General features: G+C 45.0%; 1 protein-coding gene across 1 annotated transcript in view; it reads left to right on the top strand.

Moving 5' to 3' along the window:
* The first annotated feature begins 19149 nt into the window (after positions 1–19149).
* ank1b (ankyrin 1, erythrocytic b) overlaps positions 19150–21630 on the top strand; it is a 136152-nt gene continuing 133671 nt past the window's right edge. The window contains exon 1 of the mRNA XM_056291193.1: positions 19150–19257. Within this exon, the coding sequence (XP_056147168.1) occupies positions 19150–19257 (108 nt within the window). The remainder of the gene's footprint in view (positions 19258–21630) is intronic.

Genomic DNA, 21630 nt, shown 5'->3' with positions numbered 1-21630 from the left:
GTTCAGGTATCTGAAAACTTTACATTTGTGTTCGCGTCTTTAATCCACAGGGTTGTACCTTTAAGTGTGCACTTGTGCACATCCTGGCTCAAAAAAACGAAATAGCTCTCACAAATAATGAATGAGGTCAAGAATGGGCGTTGGGACTTACAGTGACCCAGTAAGAAAGGGTTGCGATTCATTTCCTCTACTTACCCTGCCCAAAACACCAGGATCAGAATCCTCTTCAGTGGCCATGTAGGTTTGCACATACATGGAATTTGACTCCGGTTTTGGGGCTCTCTCAATGTACTTAACATATAATAACAACATATATATATATATACACACACACACACACACACACACACACACACACACACACACACAAGGATGGACTTATACAGGTGAAATAAGGGGTGATAAAGTGCAACGGTGCAGAGAATACATCAGAGATGCTGAACATACATGCTGAGGCAGATGGACATGACAGAGTGTACCAGTATACATACCATGTACAGTACAGTATATACACAATGGTTGGATTTATTTGACAGTGTGAAGCATTCATTTGACTGACAGCGCGGGGAAATAACTTTTTTTTAAATATCAGGTTGTTTTGGGGTACAGCGCTCTGTAGCGCCTGCCAGAGGGAAGGAGTTGGAACAGGTTGTGACCTGGGTGTGATGGGTCTGCAGTGATGCTGCCTGCCCGTTTACTGAGTCTGGAGGTGTATAAGTCCTGAATGGAGGGCGGGTTGGCCCCAGTGATTTTCTCTGCAGACCTAACTGTCCATTGTAGTGTGTCCCTGTCCTGTTTGGTGGCTGAACCAAATCAGACAGTGATGGATGTGCAGAGGACAGACTGGGTTGTTGCAGTGTAGAACTGAATCAACAGTTCCTGAGGCAGGCTGAATTTGTTGAGCTGGCAGAGAAAGTACATCCTCTCTGGGCCTTGTTTGGTGATTGTGTCTATCTTGGATGCCCACCTTAGGTGCCGGGAGATTGTGGAACCCAGAAATCTGTAGGTTTTCACCGTAGACTATGTGGTGTTGAGTATGGTGAGGGGGAGCAGTGTTGGGGGAGCACTCCCTGAAGTCCTCTGTCATCTGAACAGTTTTGAGCGTGTTCAGCTCCAGGTTGTTATGGCCGGACCAGAGGGCCAGCTGATCAACCTCCCGTCTGTGTGCAGACTCGTCATCATCCCGGATAAGGCCAATGATGGTTGTGTCGTCCGCAAACTCCATGAGCTGAACAGACGGGTCACCTGAGGCGCAGTCACTTGTGTAGAAGAAGAAGAGAGGGGACAGCACACATCCTTGAAGGGCGCAGGCGCGGATCTACGGGGTGGCAAGGGGTGGCAGCTGCCGCCTCTGGGACACAGTCTTGCCACCCCTGTTGCCACCCCATTTATAAATCAGATAATGTGTTTTTAAAGTATATTTTATGCACATGCATGGTGAAGGTCAATGAGACCCGCACCAAACTCGTCTCAAACAGAACAAAATGCATTCGATGAAATCCGAGTTTTGAATAATAATAGTGTCCATTGCCCCCCTCCTTGAACCTCGTGCCACCCCTTTGCCGCCCCAGGAAAAAATCTCTAGATCCGCCACTGGAAGGGCGCCAGTGCTGATTGTTCGGGTGCTGGATATGCTTTTCCCCCAACCTCACCAGCTGCCTCCTGTCTGCCTGGTTTCAGTGAAGTACAGGGCGACAGATCTGGAAAAGCAGTTTGTCCATCTTGTCAGCCAGAGAGCGGACCTCGCCAGGTGGATCGACGGGAGCGCGGTTCTGCACCACCGCTGTCGCAGTTTAATGGCTGCTCCGGCTCGCTTACCCCCCTCAGCCTCTTCGTCGTGGTCTGCACAGGGCTGCACCGATCAAGACCTCGGCAAGGCTTTCGTTATAATGTTCAATCAAAAAAGACTGTTCAGTTTGACTGAAAAGTTCTGCCCTGCTGTATGTGATCAGTAAGTGACCCACTAAACAAAGGAACATAAACCGAAAAAAAAGTACAAGAAAGAGCAGAACCTGTTACGGCCCGCCCAGCCGTGCCCCCTTCCCAACGCGATCTCGCTGGTACGCCCGGGACCTCTGAGCGCGCGGCCAGGGAGCTGCGCGCGCTTGGCAACGGGAACGAGCCAGGCGCGCTCCCGCTCACACCTGAAGCTTGTCGGCATCCCGCACCTGCAGCTGATCAGCTCGTCGAGGCTGGGCTTAAGTTGGCTGGTCTCCCAGACCTCCGTGCAAGTTCGTGCCGTAACCTCCTCGCGGAAGTGGTTACTCTTCCCTCCCGGTGCGCGTTTCTCTCCGAGTTTATCGCAGTCCTTGGTTACAATTGTAACCGGTTATTTTCTTGCCCGGTGCGGGATTCGATACGGCGTGTACTGCGCCACAAGGCGACATCACTAACCGCTCGGCTAAAGGGTCAGACCCGTTAGCTAGGGGGCTAACGTGTTTTATTAGTAGTTTACAGTCGTCACCCTCTCCCGGAAGCGCGCCCTCGCGCTTTGTTATTCCCGCGCTCCGAAGAGACTTCTGAGGATCTGCACACTTCCGGATCCCACCGCTGCCACCAATGTAACCGGTTATTTCCTTGCCCGGTGCGGGATTCGATACGAGGTGTACTGCGCCACAAGGCGACATCGCTAACCGCTCGGCTAAAGGGTAAGACCCGTTAGCTAGGGGGCTAACGTCTCTTATTAGTAGTTTACACTATTTTCTCTGTGAAGTTTCCCTGTGGAAGTATTCTGCCGCGTTCCCAATTTGGACTGCCAGTGAGTTTTCTTGGACTTCCCGTTTTCTAAGTTGCTCCTTGTCCTCCCGCGTTGACCTTCGTTCTGGACTATTTATAAACTACGCCGGTTTTCGGGCTAACTCTTTCCCTGCCTGTTGTCGTGCGCTCGGGGTCTTCCACAAACCCTAACGGAACCGAGGCTACCGCCCACGGCGCCATCTTGATGACAAATATTCAGGTACAGTCAAAGCTGCTGCTAAAAATCTGTGTTTCGAAGGAGTTGTTTGTTTTGTTATTAATGACCCTCCAGATTGTGTAAGACAAGTGCTGATCTTCTCTAGATTTCCACACCTGCTGATTAGGGGTGGGACAAATACCGATAAGGGAATATATTGTATTAATTCCTCTTGTGAAATGTTATTGATACACTGGCGCCAAATATCGATATATTTCTCATTAGAATATGCAGGCGCTCTAGACAGATTCCCCCACTAATTTGACTTACCAAAGTCAGTACTTCGTGATTCCTCGTGGGGGCGCTTATCAAATGAATGAGGGTAAACTTGTGGCGAAGAAGAAGAAACTCACAGAGAGAAAATGGCGGACAGCGTGGACAGTGTGTGTGTGTGTGTGTGTGTGTGTGTGTGTGTGTGTGTGTGTGTGTGTGTGTGTGTGTGGGGGGGTAATCATAGAGGGACCGTCATCTTTCAGATGGAAAGTCTGGGGAAGTCTGGGCCCACTTCGGCTTCTACAATACGGACGGGACAAACAAAATCGTTGGACGCAGAGACGAGAGCAGAGGTGTGTAATTTTTAATATGTGTTTATTATTTTTGGAAAGAAAGATGTCTTTTTTGCATTATTATTGCATATATTTTTTTTTGTTTTCCGTAAAGTTGATTTACACAGATTGAAGATATTTTAGTGAGGTATAGTTGTGTCCTTCCTTTAAACATTTTAACCCCAAACTGCTTTCTTTGCAGTTAGGCCTTTTACCAGTTTATGGCTATTTTACATTGGAATGATGGCACACGTGGACATGGACAAGTTGCTGTCAGTGTGTGTGTTAAAGAAGCACTAAGCTAAGACTAATGCACCTAGTTGTACATTGCTTCATTTCAGTTGTCACCTTCTGTGAATCTGACACCACAATGCATTGAATACACAACTCCTGCTTTTTGCCTTGTTAGGGGTATCTTTTCTTCTCCAGTTACACAGATATGATGATGTATTGTAGATTATTGTCTTGCAATGTGTCGAGCATTGCAGAATCGCTGTATCGTGATACTACCGATATCACGGGCAACATATCGTGATAGTATCGTATCGTGAGTTACCCTGATTCCCCGCCCTACTGTGGGGTAGAATTTCACTGGAGACGGTTTCATTTAAGGGTTTTGCATCTCATGGTCTTAAATGCTGAAAGTAAAATCCATCTGACACTTATTTTATTGCAATATGTGTTGCTGATGTTTGAACACTTCCATGTACCGAGTCTTACGACTCTCACCTATTAAGATTATTAAGTTGTACTCGTCACTCGCTGCCACACAACCTACTTGAATCAGTGCAAAGTACCCCGGCATGATCCGCCAGAGGATGAAGTAAATGACTGATGGCACACTGAATGAAAAGCTGCTTTTTTGGGGGGAACACAGCATGTCAGCATATCTCACCCTTATTCTTAGTGAATAATGTTTGTTATAGGATGCCGAGGAAGGGCTCGGTGACCTTTCGTCACGCCACCGTGTGAAATCTGTCACCACAACATTAGTACACAACATACTACAAGGTAAATTACTCATCGGGTGACGTGGCTACATAGCACTGCCGCTGCAAAAATACCAGCTAATCTTGGGGATTTTCATTTGATCCGAGGGGTTTAGATGCACTTTCCTAAGAATTGTGATCTCCCAACTCCAGATCGAACGTCTTCCAGTGAGGTTGTTTTTCCTTCAGTCTTGAGTACTGAACATTTGGGTCGAATTGGGTTTTCGCTCCAGCAGTTGTGATCTCAACATTTTTGTAGTTTCCTTACTGATATTTGTTGCCTGGACTTGAAAGCTTGTTTAACACGGGCCCTCTTCAGTCTGCAGAAAGCAGCATATGTTGGGGATGTGTTTCGTGTGCTAGCGTGACTGTGGTCATTGTGGCGTCTCCTTAGGCTTAAGCTCTTTCGGGATCTTCACCCCCGCTGTGATGAGTTTAGAAATTCGGTTGAGGGGCCCTTTTCATATATTCTCTCTCTCTCTCTCTTCTCTTCTCTTTTTTCCGGTTCCTTCCATCTCGTTCTCTCACTGACCCACTTCTGTAATCCTCGCTTTATGAAAAAACAGTGTATGGCTGGCCTCTGGGGAGAAGCCACTTGCCGCAGCTTCAAATTGACAGATAATGTGTTAACCCCTGCTGGACCTCGAGTCTCAGGCCTTACCCTGGCGTCAGCAGGTGTCCTGCTGATGAATGGCTCCTCTTGGGTTAAAATGGCCCACGCGAACCTGTGCAGACTGTTGAATCATAAAGCGCTGGGTTTATTGATCGGCATCAGGGAGTGGCCGCAATCCTTTTGAGATCAGAAGGACGGCAGCGAAGGATTTGTGTCTGAGAGTAATACCACGTCTCTGCTGGGGTGATGACAGTCGGCTGGCATGCCGACAATCCAATTTAAATTATTCATAATCTTTTTTTCAGGGTTAGTTAGTTGTTGTTTTGCTTTTACAGGTTTGTTCAGGGACACTTTCTTTGATAATCATGATAAACATCTTCATTTTCATCTTCATCATGGTTATGTATCTGTTCTACTATTTTATTAAATCAATAGGAAGACCTGACCATCCTCTAAGATCAGATAAGATAAGATAAGATAAGATAAGCTTTATTATCCCCTTAGGGTTTTTTTTTTTATTTTTGGGGCTCAGTGTCGCTGCATTTTACATATACGCCACAAAGTATGTAGGCATACAACACAACCAACCACAGTCTATACCATCAAAGTGCCATATTGCAAACAACATATTGAAAAGCTTGTAAAATAAAACTACACCAAAGTTAGAATAATGACCAGGTTGTCAGTTCATTGATGGACACCCGCTGAAATGCTTATTCTTCTGCATGTGAAAGGAAGAGTGGCTATAGGGTCTGACACGATAAGGGTAATCATTATTATTATTATTATTATGATATCATTATTAGTTAGTTAGTTAGTTAGTTAGTAGAAGAAGCAGTAGTAGGTCAATTATTAGTAGAAGAGGAAGATGTAGTAGAGTAGAAGCAATTAAAGTAGTAGACCAAGAAGTACAGGTAATGGCAGTAGTAGTAGTAATAGTACAGAGAGAGAGAGGGTTAGTTTTATTGGCCAAATATGCGAACATAGGAATTTGACTCGGTACTTAGTTACACATACACACGTATACAAGTGAATACTAAAACATTTATTTATTTATTTGCGTTTTCTCCCCAATTTTAATTGGCCAATTACCCTATTTTCCAAGCCGTCCCAGTCACTGCATCCGGGGAGGGCTGCAGACTACCACATGCCTCCTCCGATACATGTGGAGTCGCCAGCCGCTTCTTTTCACCTGACAGTGCGGAGTTTCGCCAGAGGGACGTAGTGCGTGGGAGGATCACGCTATTTCCCCCAGTCCCTCATCCCCCCGGACAGGCTCCTCGATCGACCAGAGGAGGCGCTAGTGCAGCGACCAGGATACATGCCCACATCCGGCTTCCCACCCGCAGACACGGCCAATTGGGTCTGTAGAGACGCCCGACCAAGCCGGAGGTAACACGGGGATTCGAACCGTCGATCCCCATTTTGGTAGGCAACATAACAGATCACTATGGTACCCGGACACCCCCTAAACACAATTATTAAAAGAAATAAAGATTACACTGATCAACACAATTTTTCTTGCATGGGGTTTTTCAACGGATTCTAGCTAACTTTTGGGTGCTGAATCCAAATCTGGCATTAGTTTTTGCCTATCACATCAGGTTTTTGAACTATGAAAAATCATTATTTTTGAGGAGATCGATTGATGCAAAAATGATTACAATGAATAAATAAACACTCAGCTTAGCATGACATTACTTAGGGAATGAATAGGGGTCATTTTTATCCCCACCAAGATTGCCAGACTAGATGGTCAACTTTTGTAAAATCCTGAATAAGGAGCATACAGATAGCACAAAGACTTGATGTGATGGAGCAAATCTGAGCTCAGATTTGGATTCAGCAGCCCACAATTAGCTAAAAACTGTTTCCAAAGTCCATGCAAGAAAAGAAAACTATATTTTTGTAGACCAGTGTAATAAAATGTGTATAATATATAATGTATAGGCGCTGATCCAAGTATGAGCAATAGTCAAGTGGCTGTAATGTTTTAGGAGCTGTAATGTCTATAAGGTAGGAGTTTTACTTGCTGCAGCAGCACTAATAGTAGTAGAAGAAGAAGCAGCAGTAGGAGACAAGAGCGGTGCCACAGTAGGTTTACTAAACATCCACAGAGGGAAGCTTGAATAGTGTTTGCTATCCCAAGATGTCTCCTCTGGAGCGTCTCCTCACCATCCTCTATCTGCTACGCCTCCATTACCTCCATCCGCCCCTACGCACAGACACACAAGCTCTTCTATCCCCCTCCCAGCATGCCCCTCAGTGGTATAACAACACCCACTGAGTGATTAGGGACCACCTGCTGTCACTAACAGAGAAGTGCACAGTGGGACCTGCTCAATACATGTTTGATAGAACACACCGGCGCCACATGTTCTCACAGAGTCGCACACAGATGCACAAACCGACGTGTATGGTGTTCACACAATGTCCTGTGTCAGTCCATTCACAAAGATGCATACACTAGCACCAACACACGTACATATACATTTACACACTTGTACAGTAAATGCAGATTTTAGATGCATGTTCACACACACACACTCATGCACACACACACACACACACACACACACACACACACTCATTCATGCACACACACACTCATGCACAAATTCCAAAAAGTCTGCACATTTAGACAAACAAACTGTCACGTGAGCACGGTGTAGTGATTTTGGGGTTTATTGCTGTCGATACTAAAGACAGTCTGACACTGGTGGGTGTTTCCTCTCTCTCTCCCCCCCTCTTTCACCCACCCCCCTACTCTGAATGACTTTCTTTCTTTCTGTCTGTCTGTCTGTCTGTCTGTCTGTCTGTCTGTCTGTCTGTCTGTCTGTCTGTCTTTTTCTTTTTTCTTTCTGTCTTTTTCTTTCTCTGTCTCTCTTTCTTTCTTTCTTTCTTTCTTTCTTTCTTTCTTTCTTTCTTTCTTTCTTTCTTTCTTTCTTTCTTTCTTTCTTTCTTTCTTTCTTTCTTTCTTTCTTTCTTTCTTTCTTTCTTTCTTTCTTTCTTTCTTTTTCTTTCTTTTTCTTTGTCTGTCTGTCTTTCCTTCTTGTTCCTGTCTGACACCCTGCAGTGTTCTGAGTGCTATCTGTCACTGCTCCCTATGACCCTTTCCTCCAGCTTGTCAGAGAAGGTGCTAACAGTGCTATTTCTCATCCTCTGCCCTCCCACAAAGCATTCTGGGAGATTAGTGTTTGGCAGAGGGCGTAGTGTGTCTGTCAGTTTGTGTGTAGAAGTATGTGTTTTGTGTGTATATGTCAGTGTTTGCATGTGTCCACCTCTGTGTATATGTGTGTGCGTGTACACATGTGAGTGCATGTGCACTGGTGTGTTTGTGTTGAGGGCTGAACATTACACATGTGTGTTTGGTCCACCATGCAAAGTTTGACCTTTGTAAATGACCTTGTTAAAAGATACTATATTTTGCACTATTTCAGCCTGACTTGCCAACAATCAATTGGGGGTGATGGGGCAGAGAGGGAAGAAGACACACAACAAGAGCTGGACCCAAAATTAACACAAGCTCATCTTCCTGCGATCTAAAATGCTTGTGCCATGTGTGCTTAATAATGTGAGCAATGAGCTGACACATGCGTTCTTGTGTGTGTCGAGTCATTTTCTCCTGGAGTGAGAAGCATATGTCACATTATCAAGTGAATCAGTCACAATATTGCACACAGACATACTACATACACACAGAAGAATAAATATATCCATCCATCCATCCATTATCCAAGCGGCTTATCCCAATCGGGGTCACGGGATGCTGGAGCCTATCCCAGCCGCCCAATGACTGCTGGGAATAAATATATTGTGCGGTATTATTTTCAAACACACAAAGATGCACATAAATACATTACACTTCATCCACACATTTGCAGACATGTACCTACATGCAGATGTATTGTATACATTGCGACAAGTGGACTGCTGCTAGCATAACTTTGTTATTCGCATAGGAGCTAGCTAGCCAACAGGGTTTACTTTGCTGCTGTTTCTACACCATCAACATCACGAAAAGAGCCAAGATCAGAGCAGCATGGAGAGATGTTAGCCAGTTAACAGAGGTGCAGGAAGGTGTGATGAAAGACTGGCTCTGGCTGAAGAAGTACAGTAGGATGTCCATAAGTGAGGCTCTGGAAACTAGCAAAGGCTCACAGCTCTGGCCATCAAGCTGAAGAGAAACTGTAGAGAAGCATCAGCCAAAAGAGTAAATGGACTGTTCCTCAAAGAACCATTCAAAGTGTACTCCCAGCTGCAGAGTAACAAGGGAACAATATCAGACCCATCCAGAACAAAGACCGAGTGATACTAGGAAAAGGAGGCATCACACAACACCAATGTCCAGTGGGTGGTGAACCTAAGAGCAGACCACAGCAATATCCCAGAACAAGAACCAGTTATCTCATTGGCCGCCAACCAACGACACGTCTCAAACATGAAGAGCTGGACTGCACCAGGCCCTGACATGATTCACGCCTACTGGCTGAGAATCTGACAGCACTCCAGGAACACCTGTTGGCACAGTTGAACCAGCTGCTAACATCAGCCTCTCATCCTGAGTGGCTAACACAGGGGAGAACAATACTGATAATGAAGGATCCCCACAAGGGTACAACACCTTCAAAATACCAGCCAATAACCAGCCTCTCCACAACATGGAATATCCTTTCAGGCATTATAGCAGCTAAGCTGAATGGGCAGAGGAGTAAATACATGAATTTGAAACAACACCAGAGGGTCCAAGCATTAGCTAATGATTGATAAAGCAGTCACCCAAGATTCCAAGACCAGACAGACCGACCTCAGCACAGCCTGGATTGACTACAATAAAGTCTATGATTCAATGCCCCACACGTGGTTATTGGAGTACTTGGCACTATACAAATTCAACAGGACACTAATAGCCTTCATCAAGAACTCACTGCGGCAGTGGAAAACAACACTAGAGGCCAACTCAAGTAACCATCAAGTGTGGCATATACCAAAGTGATGCACTGTCCCTGCTGCTGTTCTGCATAGGCCTGAACCCCCTGAGTGAGATCATCACAAAGAGTGGATATGGATACAGATTCAGAAGTGGAGTAAACATCAGCCACCTCCTATACATGGATGACATCAAGCTGTATGCCAGGAATGAGCAGCACATTGACTCAGGATCTACAGTGATCACATCAGGATGTCATTTGGACTGGACAAGTGTGGTCGAATGGTGGCAAAAAGGAAAGGAGGATAACAGATATACAGGACATTTACAAGTGCCTGGGTATTCCACAGGTAAATGGAAACAAGGAGGCAGCAAGTAGGTCAGCTACAGCCAATGCCTCCAGAAAGAGAGGCATGTCCTGAGGAGCCAGCTCAGTGGGAAGAATAAGACCCATCAACACATATGCCCTACCATTCATCACATACACAGCAGGAACAATAAGTTGGCCAAAGAGGTAAAGGACTTAGATGTCATGACATGGAAACTCTTCACAATGCACGGAGGGTTCCACCCAAAGTCCAACAGCCTGAGGATTTACAATAAGTGAAAAGATGGGGGCCAAGGGTTGGTGTCAAAGCCACTATCCAGGATCAAACAAGGAACATCCATGAGTACACCAGAAAGAGGGCCCACCAGGACAAACTGCTGAGTGAGTACCTCAGGCAGCTGAAGACAGAGAGTGTGTGTGTGTGTGTGGGGGGGTATCATGGAAGACAAAGCCCCTCCATGGGATGTAACATCAACAGATAGACGGCTAATATTGAGAAATCCTACCAGGAGCTAGAAAAGCCTGTACTGAAGGACAGCACAGAGGCAGTGATCATAACAGCACAAGAACAGGCACTCAGCACCAGATCAGTTGAGGCAAGTGTCTACCACTTGAGACAAGACCCAAGATGCAGGCTATGCAAAGACATCCCTGAGACAGTCCAGAACTTAGTAGTAGCAGGGTGTAAAATGCTAGCTGGGAAAGCGTACACTGAAAGGAATAACCGATAGTGTACAGAAACATTTGTACTGAGTACAGGTTGGACGTCCCCGAGTCCAAATGGGAGACACCACCAAAGGTGTTTGAGAATGGTGGAGCTAAAATCCAGCGGTTAGCGCTGTTGCCTCACAGCAAGAGGATCCTGGGTTCGAACCCCAGGATTGTCCAATCTTGGAGGTCATCCCAGGCCGTCCTCTGTGTGGAGTTTGCATGTTCTCCCCATGTCTGCGGTGGGTTTTCTCCCGGTCCTCCGGTTTCCCCCACTATCAAAAACACATGCATGTTAGGGTTTATACTCCTGTCTGTGCCCCTGACCGAGGCATGGCAAGACGAACTGGAGTTGTCCCCCGGGCGCTGCACGGCGACTGCCCACTGCTCCTAGCTACACAGCTGGGATGGGTGAAATGCAGAGAATGAATTTCCCCACGGGGATTAATAAAGTATCCATACATCCATTATCCGAACCTCTTATCCTGCTCTCAGGGTCGTGGGGATGCAGGAGCCTATCAGGCTGCCAGGCCATCATAGGACCATATATATATATGTGTGTGTGTGTGTGTGTGTGTGTGTGTGTGTGTGTGTGTGTGTGTGTGTGTGTGTGTGTGTGTGTGCGTGTGTGCGTGTGTGTCAGTTCCAGAGTCCTGCAGTCCTGATTCATGACAGGGAGTATTTGGTAGTCAGTCAGTCAACATCAGTACAGGGTCTTGTGCCTACCTTCTTTCTAGCCTCCTCCCTTCTATCTCTGTCTCCCAGGCCACGATTATTAGAGCTACCCTGACATCCAAATTTCAGCTATGACCTCCACAACAATAAAACAGCAGTGACCTTGCAGTGAGTTCCTTGTTGAATTTCTTTTGACATTCGCTTCCCTCGCTCATATTTATCTCAGAGTTTTGGTCCATTATCTTGGTTGTTTTTATCTCACATGCACAACTGCACCCTTGGTGCATTGTTCTGATAATAAATGCTATTCTCCATTGTATGCAGATAAACGCCACAATACTTCACTGCAATACAGATTCCTTTTTGTGCACTGCCACCTGGCTCCCTCCGTTATAAGTTTTCATTATCCCTTCGATGAGTCACCGACTGAAAGTTGTAAGTGACATTTGTGCGCCACACAAATGCCTGCATGCAAATGGGATTATTATAGCCCTTTTCCTCTAAATAACATATAAGCTGTTATTTGGCACAAGTTAAACAGACACCAGACCAAGTAGAAAACTGCAGGGAAGCTTGTCTGTAATTAGATTTGTTTGAAAATGCTTTTTATTTATTTATTTATTATTATTATTATTATTATTTGTGAAATTGTCAATTGGTCCAAATGGATTTAAACCAGTGTCGTAGGTCCCCAGGTAGGACATTTCAAAGTCTAGAGGCCTGGAAGAGAGGGATCTTGGCTTTGGCATGCGATCACCTCAAGATGAACAGATGACTCACAGATGGAAGCAGAAGGACGGACTGATGATGTCACTACTGACAAAAGTATAGCCCTACAACGCTGGCATATAATGGGAGACCAGCACAAAAAAATCAGAATATATTGCTTCTCAAGTGTGTGTCCGTGTGTGTGAATGTGCTTGCGTAGGGGCTTGTGTGTCCCTTGGGTATTTGTGTATCGGTGGTGCATTCATGTGTGTCTGTTGTCAACTGTGTATTTGGCCGTGTGCCTGTTGCGAATGGGCATGTGGTAAGGTTATGAGTTAGCAATTTGCGTGTTTGTTGTCCATTTCGCAGTGTGTCTGTTGTGTAGTCGCGTGTATTTGAATAGCCAAGAGACAGAAAAAAGACCAAAGACCAGCTGTCATGATGGTCTCTCCATTCATTATGGCCTAGTTATCGGTAAAGTGTGAAACCACCTCTCAGAACAAGCATACTGTACTGTCCATCCATCAGATTCGGACACATAGACCACAGATATCAAAATGATGACGAGGACAAGGACCACTACGGAATGATATGATAGTATAGATGCAACTAAAGTCAATGTTATGGATGCTGAAGTAGAGAGATGGATGGATTGTTGGATGGATGGATAGAAGATGTAGTGCAGGAACAACGTATTTAGAAGAAGAAAGCATTGAAGAGGGCGGCACGGTGGCGCAGTGGTTAGCGTGGTCACCTCACAGCAAGAAGGTCCTGGGTTCGAGCCCTGGGGTAGTCCAACCTTGGGGGTCGTCCTCTGTGTGGAGTTGCATGTTCTCCCCATGTCTGCGTGGGTTTCCTCCGGGTGCTCCGGTTTCCTCCCGCAGTCCAAAGACATCTAGGTCAGATGAATCGGCCGTACTAAATTGTCCCTAGGTGTGAATATGTCGGCCCTGGGATGGACTGGCGGCCTGTCCAGGGTGTCTCCCCGCCTGCCGCCCAATGACTGCTGGGATAGGCTCCAGCATCCCCGCAACCCTGAGAGCGGGATAAGTGGTTTGGATAATGGATGGATGGATGGATGGAAGCATAGAAAAAAGAAGAAGGCGAAAGCCATCTTATTTTGTCAGTGTACGGTTGTTCAGTTACAGTGAATGTGTTCTCTGCATGTAACACATCCTGTTGTATAGGAGCAGTGGACAGCTGCAGCGCCTGGGGACCAACTCCAGTTCTTCCTTCCATTGCTTTGCTCAGGGGCACAGGCAGGTGTATTAGCCCTATACAGCAGTAAGATGGTTATGTATCACGAGCCTTAACAGCCCTTAAACTGGTGACATTGGGTATTTTTGGCAGTGGAGGGCATCATGCTGTTGCTAGGCATGCTATTTTACATGCTATTTTTAGCAATAAGTGAATTAGCTTGCAACAACTCTATCCGTGCAATTTGCCGTTGCTTACTTATTATTGTTAAATGACGCATTTATTTCTGTAAAACACCCTTTTCCTCCATCTTTGTTATAAACAGTTCAGTTGGGAAGGCCAGAGGGAGAAAGCGCAAGGCGGCCGGGGTGCACGAACAGCCAGCCAAACACTTGAAGTGATACTGCCATCAAAATCTGAAAATTCCTATTGATAGGCTATGTTCCGAGTTGGAACGTGACCACTGTAGATGGTGTCCAATGACAAACTGTGCCGATGGATACGTAGACACCAGTCAGTTTGCATATAGGGTGTGTCCGTAGGGAGACGCTATAAGACCACAGAGAAGCCGTTCTTTAAGCCTCTCCTGCTAGCTACTTAGCTCGAGTTTGTGCTATTTTGCTGAGACTTTATTATTGGTCTTGCTATGATCTATCTATCTATCTATCTATCTATCTATCTATCTATCTATCTATCTATCTATCTATCTATCTATCTATCTATCTATCTATCTATCTATCTATCTATCTATCTATCTATCTATCTATCTATCTATCTATCTATCTATCTATCTATCTATCTATCTATCTATCTATCTATCTATCTATCTATCTATCTATCTATCTATCTATCTATCTATCTATCTATCTATCTATCTATCTATCTATCTATCTATCTATCTATCTATCTATCTATCTATCTATCTATCTATCTATCTATCTATCTATCTATCTATCTATCTATCTATCTATCTATCTATCTATCTATCTATCTATCTATCTATCTATCTATCTATCTATCTATCTATCTATCTATCTATCTATCTATCTATCTATCTATCTATCTATCTATCTATCTATCTATCTATCTATCTATCTATCTATCTATCTATCTATCTATCTATCTATCTATCTATCTATCTATCTATCTATCTATCTATCTATCTATCTATCTATCTATCTATCTATCTATCTATCTATCTATCTATCTATCTATCTATCTATCTATCTATCTATCTATCTATCTATCTATCTATCTATCTATCTATCTATCTATCTATCTATCTATCTATCTATCTATCTATCTATCTATCTATCTATCTATCTATCTATCTATCTATCTATCTATCTATCTATCTATCTATCTATCTATCTATCTATCTATCTATCTATCTATCTATCTATCTATCTATCTATCTATCTATCTATCTATCTATCTATCTATCTATCTATCTATCTATCTATCTATCTATCTATCTATCTATCTATCTATCTATCTATCTATCTATCTATCTATCTATCTATCTATCTATCTATCTATCTATCTATCTATCTATCTATCTATCTATCTATCTATCTATCTATCTATCTATCTATCTATCTATCTATCTATCTATCTATCTATCTATCTATCTATCTATCTGTAGCCGGGTGGTAAAGAACCGATCTTTCTTCCTGCTTTGAAATGTAATTCTGTACTGCCCCTTTAAGAGATTAAGCTCGACTCAGGCTTATAACGTCACACGCGCTACACTTAGGTTCAGTCAGAGCAAGGACGGGGTGAAGCATGGTGGACAGAGATGCATAGCGGTCTGCATCGGGGTAAATATTTTAGAATTTACATTCAACCTATAGAAATAATGTTCATATCCAGTACCCAAGATCTCAAAGTGTATATTTACGAGTTATTAGAGTGAGATGGGAGTATTATTTTGCACGGATGGTTCTGAATTGAGCAGTATGCATAGCCGCGTGTTCGGGTTTTAGTATTTGCATTTACTGGTACTTCTAAAACTGCGCGTTACCCGCGGTTAGTACTTCGATTATTTTGTAGCGATTCGGTATTTTATTTCGGTATGCTCCTATCGATACTGTGAGGTTGTGGAACCAACTACTGTGAGTGTTCGACTAGGTAGCCAGTTTTGCTGTTCTTGGCCGGCCACGCTGAGGAGGCCATCTTGAAACGTGGCTGCAAGTGAGTGGCGTTATGCACTATTTCACATAAATGACTTAATGCTACTGCTGTTTAATGTTAATTTAATTAACATTGCATGTTTCCTTTTGTATTTTGGTTTTATTTCCAGAAGCCCACTACTGTATTTCATTTGGGGTGTAATTTGTATTTCATTTTCATGCGATCAAGATTTTATTTTGAACTTAACTGATCTTTCAGTGAATGTTGAACAGTGTTTGTAACCCGGCGAAAGAGCCAACGTGTTTCATTGTGAATATCTGTATGGCATGGACTTTTATAAACAGCACACGTGAATCCTGCTATTCTCTTATCGACCACTGTACTCCTATTGAAGTGAGGCAGCACTCAGCATAGAAAACCCCCGAAATAGAATTTTGTGTTGTCCGGTGAGTTCATTAACCTAAGGACCCATCCCATATCTATCATCTATCTATCTAACAGTTATTCGTATCATCGAACATATTATTCGCCAAGTTGTGTTGCACTGCCGTGCTGTAGGCCTACCACCATTTTTTTTTCTACGGCACGTGACGAGCGGTACCGAGCCCCACCCACTCAAACACCCAGGAAGACAGTAGCCAATAGCTTGGCTACTGGTTATGATTCAAACTCCCAATGTCAGAAAATGTGTTCAGAAAGGGCAGGTCAGTCTCTCTTCCAGACCCACAGAAAACAAGTGGAAAAAGACACCTGTCACTGTCACAAAACACGTCCGATGGGATTGCAGACTTGCTCACTCATGAACAGGTCTTTTTATACGTGCTGCCGATCTAATACCTTGATGCGTCGCCCTCTTTGTTGTGCTTGCACCTGACCTTTGACCTCTCTGCATTGCTACAACCCTCCTCCATATCACCACTTCCTGCCATGTTCGCTTCGGTACACCCCCACCCACCCACCCGCTTTTCCCCCCTCTGCCCTTTCTACACTCTTTTATCTCCTCCTTGTCACCTCCCATCTCCACTCCCCTCTCATGTCTCTCCCTCCTTTGGTGTTCGCCTTCTTACAGTTGGTAGTGGCAAATAAACCGTTGACGATTATATGGCGACAGGCGTGGGTTCGAGTCCCTGAGTACAGGGACGGCATCCACCTGTGCCCCCCGTCCGTAGGGTTAGCGGTCGTGTCAGGAAGGGCGTCCGATGTGAAACTTTGCCAAATCCTTATGTGGATTGGCAAGACCGTACCGGATCGTTCGAGGCCCAGGTTAACGACGACCGCCATCGGTGCTGTGCCCTCACAGGGTACCGATAGAAACGATCAAATCCGCTGTGGCGCCCCCCCCTGGGAAACGGGGACCAAGCCGAAAGAAGGAGAAGAACAATTCAGTCGGCGACTATCGTTAGTTATCCGACCACCGGTATGGGCAGTATTTTCAGACAAGTGCTAATTTGGGGATTTGTCTCTTAGAACTCGTTATTCTGCACAATTTGCATGAGTTTGATACTATTTGCTTTGATGTGTGCTACACATTTATGTAATGAAGATTTGTGTCAGCCCTAAAAAAACTAAACTATATGAACTATATGAGTGAACTATGTGAAACCTGCAATTAAAAATGTGGGCGGGTAAACTGCATTTAGGTGTATTTACCCCCCGTTACCCCCTGTCTCTCTCTCTCTGTCTCTGTCTGTCTCTCTCCCTCTCTCTGCACTTATCCCTGCCCCGGTTCATTCAATCTCTTTCTTTCTTTCTTTCCATCTCTTTCCTTTTTCACGCCCTAAGCCCAACTCCCTTCCTCTCTCTCTTTTCTCTTTCTGTCTTTTCCTTCCCTCATCCCCATTTCTTTCTTGCGCCTCCCCCTCCTCCATCTATCTCCCCGCCTCGCTCCCCCTGCCATGGTGAAGGGATACTAGCCCGATGGGAGTTCGTGGAGTCAATGACCGTGTGCAGCTGAGTGCTAAGTGTTAGGCTCATAACGCACGACTCTCAGACATGCTGGCTCCTCTCTCTCCTTTTTTCTTTTTTTTTCTTTTTTGTACTCCCCTCCTCGCCCTCCTCTCTGTGGTACTTCCATCCCTCCCTACCCCTGTGAAGTTTTTAAGCACATTCAGTATGGTTGTGACCAGCAGCTCTGGGGGTTTGGTATGGGCACGGCCTGTCTAAAAGTGTGCTAAGCAATCAATTGTGGATCCCTTGGCGTCCGGGTGACGGGCGGCCCTACCAACACGGGGATCGCCGGTTCGAATCCCCGTGTTACATCCGTGCTACAGACACACGGATGTGAGTATGTGTACTGGTCGCTGCACTAGCGCCTCCTCTGGGGGAAGGGGGAACTGGGGGGGGATAGCGTGATCCTCCCACGCGCTACGTCCCCCTGGCGAAACTCCTCACTGTCAGGTGAAAAGAAGCGGCTGGTGACGCCACATGTAATCGAAGGAGGCATGTGGTAGTCTGCAGCCCTCCCCGGATCGGCAGAGGGGGCGGAGCAGCGACCGGGACGGATCGGAAGAGTGGGGTAATTGACCGGATACAATTGGGGAGAAAAAATAATGAAAAAAAAAATTGTGCATCCCTAGAATCTGTTTAATCTTTAATCTTGTACTTTTTTTTTCCTTCTCTCCTTTTTTCCTCCCTAATTGTATCCGGCCAATTACCACACCCTTCCGAGCTGTCCCGGTGTCTGCTCCGCCCCCTGATTAAACACCTGTCTGTCTCTGCAAGCATAACAGGTTTTAATATTATTCCACATCAGAAATTTGACTCAACGATGCATTTCGATAGCTAAAAGTTGTTTTAAGGAGACTGTGTACTGTTTCCTCTGCGTGACGTCACATAACGGCCTCGCGGTGAAGTTGAGGGTGTTGATGTTATGTCTGCACACATCGACAGTGCTGCATTTGATTTGGTGCTGTTCTATTGAGCTGGGATCGATCGGTGATGCCTGCGGGCTCTGGGTTGTTTGATCGGGTCTGCCTTTGATGCTGTGTCAGTCTAAATAAAGAATGCCACGGAGAGGTTGTGTCGAGCGACAGCGCTGTGTCCTGACGTGATTTCTAAATACAATAGTTGAATTGCGCCCGACCTTATTAGCTGGAACCCCGACATGGAGTGCCACTTTTCACAACAGGATTTTCGATATTCCTACTTGTCGAGTTGCCCGCAGCACAATAGGCGGGAATGCTGAGACTGTCCACCAGCGTCGCTCTTCCGTATCGAAAGGTCAAAAGGTGACCTGGAAGGCGGCGAGCAAGAATTACACTAACTGTGTCCATTAGCAAAGGAGAAATTGTGTAAAAAAAAAAAACTTTTGATGTAACGGCCTGCAACCCCATTACTTCAAGTTTTACTTGCCGTGTGCTGAGCCGACGTGATGGCAGCCGTCACACAAGCCGTCCAGGGAATTTCTGTAAATGGGCTCAATGACGACATTCAGATCTTCCTGGACGACGCGGTTCTGCTTGCAAACGTTCAGGGACGGGTATCTTAGTTGCACGAGCTCTCTATTTCCAGTCATTCGCATAAATTGTTGATTTACATAAGAACCCGTCTTCCTTACTGCGTATTTGCCTTGTGTGTTTGAAAAGTTGAAAGATAAACATCAGTTGTATGAACCGTTGTCCTGTGAACAAACATCATTAGTACTGGGTTACATTTCAAGGGAAATCAGAAAAAAAGGTTGCATACCATTGGAGAAATTTGACAAATGAATCCCCCAACCCCTTTTATGACATTTTTTACAATTACTAACACTCTCGTCTCTGCACTTTTAAGTGAGCGAAAACATATTTCAGGAAATTTTACTCACAAATTCCAAAAGTGCTTAAAGGCGAACACTGAAACCAGATGTTGGAACATGGTAATTTCATTTATCACTTGAAGAACACATCTGTTCCCGGTTTTATGGCCTTGATTGGACAAACTTTATTTCTTCATCATGCAACCAGATATTTCAGTTAAAGGCACAATTTTTATCTCTTTTACCAGCGCGGCGTGCCTCGTGTTCGCTAAAAGAAGGCACCGCTCATTTACCTTTTAAAACCACATTTTAGCTGTTGTGTTTAAAAAAAGATAAAACACATTTAAACTTTTAATTCTTGCTTATTTTCTTTTGAAATTCACTCTGTTGCTCTGGATTAGTTGCAGCCATCATGTCCACATTAAGGAAATAGCAACGCCTGGCTTTAAAAAATGTTTTTTAAAGACCATAATTCCACTTGACTGAGCCCTCATCCTTCATTTAGGGGCAAAATCAACAATTTGACCTTGACAGAAACCATAATTTTCCTAAATATCTCGTTATGAAATTCGTCGATCTGACCGTGATAACATTTTCAGATATCATGTGTGCTAATATCTGACCTGCTGCCCGTGTTAATTACCAAAGAGATGAGAGAGTCCAGCAAGCGACCTGAGTTAAGAGCGATGCCCAGCCAGGGTTGTGAGGGGAAGCTCTACCCAGCATGCTTTGCGTGCGGCGCTTCTGCAGTGCTCATGAATATTGAAGGGAGGGGAAAGGGAAGGCAAAGAAAGGGAGAGAGAAAGAGAGAGCGACAGGAGAGGAGAGAAGGCAGGGATGGGGAGGGAGGAGGGGAGGAGAGCAACTGAAAGTGGAGAGATAGTAGGTGTGATTTGTGGCTCAGCAGTCTTAGGCGCATTACGTGCTCTTAAAATCATAATAAATTCAGGTCTAGCTCGCCACGTGTCTCATGTCCTCTCTCTCTCTCTCTCTCTCTCTCTCTCTCTCGCTCACTTGCTCAAGTCAACCTTGTATCTCTCTTCAATGTCTACTACTACTGCTACTTTCAGCTGCTCCCGTTAGGGGTCACCACAGCGGATCATCCGTTTCCATCTCTTCCTGTCCTCTGCATCTTCCTCTGTCACGCCAGCCACCGGCATGTCCTCCCTCACCACATCCATAAACCTCCTCTTTGGCCTCCCTCTTCTCCTCTTCCCTGGCAGCTCCACATTCAGCATCCTTCTCCCAATATACCCAGCATCTCGTTCCTAATCCTGTCCTTCTTCGTCACTCCCAATGAAAATCTTAGCATCTACAAGTCTGCCACCTCCAGCTCCACTTCCTGTCTTTTCATCAGTGCCACTTTCTCCAAACCACACAACATAGCTGGTCTCACAGCCATCCTGTAAGCCTTCCCTTTAACTCTCTCTTCAATGTAATCCACAAAATACTGAGATGAGAGCGGGAACGGGACGTGAATTGGGAGGAGACGTGCAGCGGGGCGGGGAGGAATGATCGAGAAAGAAGGCGTCACTTTGATCGACTGAGTCATTTTGTTTAAGCACGAGGTTTTTTTTTTTTTAAAATGAGGAGAATGTTTGAGAAAATGGAAAAGAAGTCGTGCAATGTAAAGGTACATCCCGGAGACATATTGGACTGTGAAGAGATAAGGCAGGGAGCGAGACAATAAGACATTTAGGCAGCTTAACCGGAGATTTGGACGGTTTATTTACAGTGTCATAGTGCGATATTTATTGTGTTTCAGGCAGCTTTGCGACTGTACCTGTGAGGGGAGGTAGTTTCCTAAACGTCTCAGTACCAGTAATGTTTCTGACACTGAGTGGCCATGTGCAATAACTTTTAAAATACCATAAAAATGAGCGTACTAGTATGTGTGACTGAGCAGTTTGTGCATGCCCCGTGTGTGCGCGTGCAGGCATGTACTCCGAAGACGGGCATTGAGACAGCAAGAAGACAGAAATAAGGCAAAGTATGCTTTGATTGTAATGGGTTGCAGGAGCGGTGGCCCGACAGAGGCTATAAATATTTCAGACGCTCGGTTTTAGCAGAATGGCAGAGAAGACAACAGGAAGATCCGTATTTTGATGTTTCTCA

Source organism: Lampris incognitus, chromosome 12, assembly GCF_029633865.1.
Source record: "Lampris incognitus isolate fLamInc1 chromosome 12, fLamInc1.hap2, whole genome shotgun sequence".
NCBI classification, from domain to species: domain Eukaryota; kingdom Metazoa; phylum Chordata; class Actinopteri; order Lampriformes; family Lampridae; genus Lampris; species Lampris incognitus.
Note: the sequence above shows the minus strand (reverse complement) of the source record. Positions and strands in the feature narration are given on the sequence as shown.